The 6,718-nt window shown below is 41.2% G+C and overlaps 1 protein-coding gene across 1 annotated transcript; it reads right to left on the bottom strand.

The window, feature by feature from the left end:
• Positions 1 to 764: 764 nt before the first annotated feature.
• On the bottom strand, positions 765 to 6,612 carry LOC110893241. The gene is made up of 6 exons (XM_022140360.1): positions 6,454 to 6,612; positions 6,000 to 6,404; positions 5,191 to 5,654; positions 4,137 to 4,980; positions 3,192 to 4,070; positions 765 to 1,265 (listed from the first exon to the last, which is right to left on the bottom strand). The coding sequence occupies exons 1-6, from the start codon at positions 6,610 to 6,612 to the stop codon at positions 765 to 767; spliced, it is 3,252 nt and encodes a 1,083-aa protein (XP_021996052.1).
• Positions 6,613 to 6,718: the final 106 nt, after the last annotated feature.

Raw genomic sequence — 6,718 nt, 5'->3', positions numbered from 1 at the left:
CTTTGATCAGTTTGTCGTAGAGTTCTTGAAAGGGACGAACCCTTTGTGGAGGTACTGGAGGCTTTGAAACCCTCGTTGGCTTCACAGGAGACACTTTGGAGGGGCCCTTGCTTGCTGAGGCTTCATCGGGGTCAACAATCATTGCATCTACGAAATCATTCAACGATTGAACTTCCTCAGTCACACTCTCTGGTCTTTCTGAGGCTGATATCTCTTTTCGCTTTAACCTCTTTTCTCTCTTCTCCTTTTCTTGCAAGGCGTGAATTTCTTTCAAATCTCTAATATGCTGGCGGTGTTCTTCTGACTAGGCCGCCCTTATGCTTGCACCCATAAATCTTTCAGTGCTTTTCGGTGCCCTTTTTTTTTGGGTGGTTCGTCTTCAGCCGCCTGCTTTTCTTTCCTTTTTCCTTTAGAGCGCTTTTCTTTTGCAGCTGCTTTGGCTTGAGCTTGAGCAGCTCGTTGTTGTTTTTCTCGAACAGCTTCCTTGTACTTTCTATAAGCTTCCTTTACTAGAGGCAATCTCTCAGCTCGATACATCCAGTCATGCAACAGCACCCATTCATTAGTCTTGATCTCAGTGTACTGACGGCTTGTGGGGACGTGAAACTTGTAAAGATCTCCATCGTTTGGAAGATCCTTGTATTGGTCATTGATCAGCATCTGAACAAATCTTGGATACATCGCCCACGTTGGTCCACTTACATTTTCAAGCATATAGTTGAATATTAAGCCAGAGAGATTAAACTTCTGATTTAAACACAGATTTAGCATAGCTGCCGACCTTCCAAGTTCAAACCATCATAACCACCCTTTCGGTGTGCCAGACTCATAGAAATGACATGAACGATGAATCTCCAGTCTCTGGTGAGTCCTCCTCTCTTAATTTCTTTCTTTTGACAGAAATCTCCAGCATAACCCATTCCTCGAAAACCATCCAGAATATCATCTTTGCTCAGGCTTAACGGATCTTGATCATTGTCTAGTAGCTTCAGAACCTGGCGAATCCTGTCTTCAGTTACCTCTACTCTTTTAACCGTTGACGCTATCCCTCTTTTGTTATTGATAGTCTCAGGTTTTGCGTTCTCCCAGAATTCTTGTATGTGAATCTTGTAAACCTTAACGTCTGTTTCCACAGCATAACCGATTCTGCTGGAACGCACCCATCTAGCTACATCTTCAAAATCTTGAGGCACCTCATCTAGCTTGATGCTTTGATTATGTTTCAACGTTTTATCCCACTCGAGGTTCTTCACCATACTGAGAATCTTTGAACAAATATGAATCTTGTGACAGTTTTAAAGAGAGTGTTTGATGATCAGCAACAATTAGCGAGAATGACAAAGAGGTGGTTTTTGAAAGAGATGGTTTTTGAAAATTTTGAAAAGTGACGGTTTGGGGATATTTATAAAGGAAGTTAGATAACCAGCAAAATAACAATTTCGCTGGTATCTTAATTTCGCCGCCACTGGAATGTTTTCAAAACAATTTTAATTTCGCCGCCAACACTTGCCAAATTCTTTATATATTATTATTATTGTTTACTAACCAGGGCACAAGAAAAACTGCCAGTATGTTTGTCCGCTTAAATCCATGCATCCTTCTTTCAACATGCCTTCGGAGAGCGCTTTTATCATGTTTTTGGTAATATTGACAAGTCTTCGATGGCCCCCACACAAGCTATTGAGAATAGAATCATTACGCCCCCGTGAGTCCCACATCAGGACATACCCCCGCGATCAAGGTATGCACAAAGATTCTTCATAACAGGTGAGTATATTGGTTTCATTCTCTTCAACGATAGAACGGAGATCAGGTCTGTACTTTCGTACAACAGAGATCCCAAGAGCTATCGAGGGCTAAGACAGATAGTTCGGTGAACAGGTCAGTACCACTGTACAGCAAAGTTACCAAACTAATCTTATTATGGGTTTTGGCCAAAAATGGCGCTTATTAGAAAGGGCTTGGCCTTTTTTTAAGGCACTTATTATTAAAAGAATATCATAGCGTCTAGGTCAGCATGATTTCTTTTTGCTTGGTACCCCGATTTCTTTTTGTTTTCTGTATTTGCAAGAAATGACAAAGTGTTAGCAATTTTCTATCACTTCCTCTAGCAGGAATCAGACATAAGCGTTCGTTTTTAGATTTTCTGAATATATCCCCCCTAAAATCTTTATTTTTGTGCGTCCATTTGCCCGAAAATAAAATTTTAATGAGAAAATCTTTTTGGTGGGCGACATTTTCCGATACTTGTTTTACTCTCAACAAACGTTTTTTTTTTTTTTAACAACAAATTTTGATCACAAGATTCATTTCCATTCAAGGAAATTGACCATTTCCAACCAGGTTACCAGCTGGTTGAATCGGGTTTTATCGAAGGCTTTCGTGAAAATGTCGGCTCGCTGCTGTGTTGTATCCACTGGCACCACTTGAATATATCCCTTCTCGTAGGCATCTCGAATTGCGTGAATTCGAATTTCGATGTGCTTTGTTCTTGAGTGGTGTATGGGATTCTTCACAATTCCTAGACACGCTTCATTGTCGATGAATATAGGAGTCTTCATGATGTTGATTCCATAATCAAGCAACTGATTTTGTATCCAGAGAACTTGTGAACAGCAGCTGTAGGCAGCAGTGTATTCTGCTTGAGCGGTTGAGGTGGACACCGTTGTCTGTTTCTTGCTTTGCCATGAGATCAGACGATTTCCCAAGAATTGACATCCTCCTGATACGGACCTGCGATCTACTTTACAACCTGCATGATCACTGTCAGAATATGCAATAAGATCAAAATTACTATCTTTAGGATACCAAAGACCTAGTTTCGGAGTTCCTTTGAGATAGCGGAAAATGCGCTTTACAGCAGTTTCATGAGATTCCTTGGGATTTGTCTGAAATCGAGCACAGAGACAGACTGCCCACATAATGTCTGGCCTGCTAGCCGTTAAATACATCAGAGAACCGATCATCAAGCGATAAAAGGATTTGTTTACTGGTTTTCCTTGAGGGTCTAGAGTAAGCTCTGTCCGAGAGGCGAACGGGGTGCTTGCAACTTTGCAGTCGTTCATGTTGTACTTCGTGAGAATGTCCCGAATGTACTTGGCCTGATGAATGAGAATCTCATCCTCCTTTTGCTTCACTTCTAGCCCTAAGAAGAAATTCAGCTCTCCCATCATGCTCATTTCGAATTTTGCCTTCATGACGGTTTCGAATTCTCTGCACAACGCCCCGTTCGTTGACCCGAAGATAATATCGTCGACGTAGATTTGAACCAGCATTACATCCTCCCCGATCTTTTTGGTGAAAAGAGTCATGTCGATCTTTCCTCTGGTGTATCCACACTCTAACAAGTATGTGGACAAAGTCTCGTACCAAGCGTGTGGAGCTTGGTGAAGACCATTGAGTGCTTTGTCCAACTTGAAATAGCGACCTGGAAAATGAGGATCTTCGAACCCTGGAGGCTGACATACATAAACTTCTTCCTTTACTTTCCCATAAAGAAAAGCACTCTTGACATCCATTTGGATAACTTTGAAGTTTCTATATGATGCATATGCCAGGAATATTCTGATTGCTTCCAGTCGTGCAACCGGAGCAAATACTTCTTCGTAGTCAATCCCTTCTTCCTGACGAAAACCTTGTACCACCAATCTGGCCTTGTTCTTGATTACCACTCCATGATCATCCATCTTGTTACGGAAGACCCATTTAGTACCAATTGGAAACTTTCCTTCAGGTAAATCTACTAGTTCCCAAACTTTAAGCTTTCTGAATTGAGGTAGCTCTTCCTGCATGGCCTGGACCCAACTGGAGTCTTGTATAGCATCTTCAATGTCTCGTGGAACGGATTGCGAAAGAAAAGCTGCGAAGAGGCCTTTGTTGATGCTTGATGACTGCCCGCGTGTACGTACTCCTTCTTCGACTGCGCCGATGACGTTTTCAAGAGGATGATTTCTGTTTGTCTTGTATCCGGCATTTGTCAGAGATTCAATCTGCTGCGGAAGGTTGGTGAAGTGTTCATCCACGTAAATCACTGGTGGATCAGCTTCTTGGGTTGGTTCATCCACATTCGCCTGTGAAGAAGAAGCACCGTTGTCTTGGGTGTTCTCAGGCGAAGTGTCACCAGTTGCTTCATTCACAGCCAGAATAGGGTCAGCAGATGATGGAGATAGACGGGTGGTAAAAGGGGTTAAACCAATGTCAGATGAGTCAAACAGTGGTTCAACTTGAGTGTCTTCAACAGGTTCAGTTTCTGGAGCTACTTCCGGAATTTCAAAGGTGTTAAAAATCACGCCCACATCATAGAACCAATCAGGAGTACTTCCGGTGTTGGTGTAGTTTCCTTCTTGAAAATCAACATAGTAGGATTCAATCACCATCTTCGTTCTTTTGTTGTAAACATGGTAGGCCTTCTGTGTGGATGAATACCCCATGAAGTAGCAGATATCACCCACTGCTTCAAATTTGATGAGATTTTCCTGAGTATTTAGAAGGGTGCACGAACAACCAAATGGTCTGAAGAAGTCAATGAGCGGCTTTCTTTTGAAGAGAAGTTCATATGCTGTCTTTCCATGTGGTTTTACAATAAGTACCCTGTTTAGAACGTAACATGCCATATTTACAGCTTCTGCCCAGAAGATGATAGGAAGCTTTGAGTCCACCAGCATGGTTCGTGCAGCTTCGATCAACGTTCTATTCTTGCATTCAGCAACTCCATTCTGTTGGGGAGTTCTGGCTGCACTGTATTGAAGATGAATTCCCTTTTCAGCACAGAAGGATATGAAGGTCTGATTTTTGAACTCGGACCCATTGTCACTTCTGATCGACTTCACTTTTAGTTTGGTCACATTTTCAATCAGCGGGATGAATGATTTGAGAACTTCAGCTGTCTCGCTTTTTGCTTCAAGAAAATAGACCCATGAAAACCGAGAGAAATCATCGGTGATCACCAAACAGTAAGAACTTTTAGCAAGACTTTTAACACTAATTGGACCAAAAAGATCCATATGCATCAATTGAAGAGGCGCAGTGATCGTATTCACTGCTTTGGACTTGTGCGATTTTTTGTGCTGTTTTCCCTGGGCGCATGCTATACATTTTTCAGAAAATAGGAATTCTTTAACCGGAAGACCTCTTACTAAGTTTAACTTGGAAAGTTTATTCATATTTTTAAAATTAACATGCCCCAATCGCCTGTGCCAAAGCAGTGATTCTGATTCTGAAGCCTTAGAGATCAAGCAGGTTAGATTGTCATGTGTCTTGGCATTTTTCATGTTGAGCACGTATGTGTTGTTTTGTCTTGGAGCAGTGAGCATGATCATTTTAGCAGGAACAACATATCCGGGCTTGAGGAACAAGCATTCCATGTCATTGAAAAGCACCGATATTCCTTTATCACAGACTTGTGAGACACTCATGAGATTGTAGCACAGCTCCGGAACATAGTTGACATTCTCCAACGTGAGGGCTTCAGACACCACATCTCCTACTCCAACAATCTTTCCTCCTTTCTCGTCTCCAGCGAAAGATACGAAATCACCATCGATGAAGCGAAAGTTCTTCAGAAGTTCCTTCAATCCAGTCATGTGTCTCGAACATTCGCTGTCCACCTGCCAGATGTATTCCATGAGCATACGAAGCCATTTCTGGAGTTTATTCTGATATACAAAAATATATACAAATTAGCTTGATTTAGGAACCCAGATTTGCTTCATTTGGAATCTATCGTGGTTTTGACCCACGTTGACCTCTTTTTGTTTCCAAAAATAGGCAGTTGACTCAACCAGATTTTTAACAGACTTCTTAAGATAATTTAATTGATATGTGACGTTTGTAAGAAAATCATGTTCTGGTTTAGAAAACTTCTTGGTTTTACAATGTTTCGCTGTATGTCCTAAATGACCACAGCGAAAGCATCTTTTATGTCTGGGTCTTTTGGTGTTAGAAGATAATGTATGTGATGAGAGTCTTGAGCTTTCTGCTTTCTTCATTTTCTTGTCCACTCTGCTTTCATCTTCTGAGTATTCTTCATCATTGTCTGAATCGGATGAACTTTCAGACATGTTGTCCTCACTTGAGCTTTGCTCTTCACTTGCTTCGTAACTCGACTCATTGTAACTTTGATCTTTGTTTGAACTTTCTGAGTCTTGATCTTCAATGGTTTCAGAATTTGAACATTCGAAACTTTCATCATTGGTGGGTTGATCTTCACTTGAGGATTTCTGTGTTTCATCACTAGGGAATTCTAGACTTTCATCACTTACTGTTTGATCTTCACTTGAACTTTCTGATCTTTGCTCGTCTTCTGAGGCAGTGACACTTGAGTCTTCCTTGCCATGATCTTCAGTAACACTCTTTTCTGAATCCGTCACACCTGTTCTAGAAGGAATAAATTTCGGGAATTTCCTCTGTGAGGAATTTTCCAAAACTATTCTTTTTCAATTCTGGCACAAATACAGGAGATTCACAAGCAACTTTATCATCACAAAACGCATAATTTAAATCATGACATTTCGACACACAATGTTCACGATCACGGGTCTCAAATGTAGGCACATGGCCCTTACAGTCATCCGTAGGTTTAAATTTAGGCACTCGGCCATTACAGTCATCCATCCTACTTAAATTATTACATTCATCCTTAACATTGTTTTTCCTAGAACAGTTCCAGGCGAACCAGTTAACGGTGGAATAACTGTCGCCTAAATATCCAATTCCTATT

Source organism: Helianthus annuus, chromosome 2 (assembly GCF_002127325.2).
Source record: "Helianthus annuus cultivar XRQ/B chromosome 2, HanXRQr2.0-SUNRISE, whole genome shotgun sequence".
Classification (NCBI taxonomy): domain Eukaryota; kingdom Viridiplantae; phylum Streptophyta; class Magnoliopsida; order Asterales; family Asteraceae; genus Helianthus; species Helianthus annuus.
Note: the sequence above shows the minus strand (reverse complement) of the source record. Positions and strands in the feature narration are given on the sequence as shown.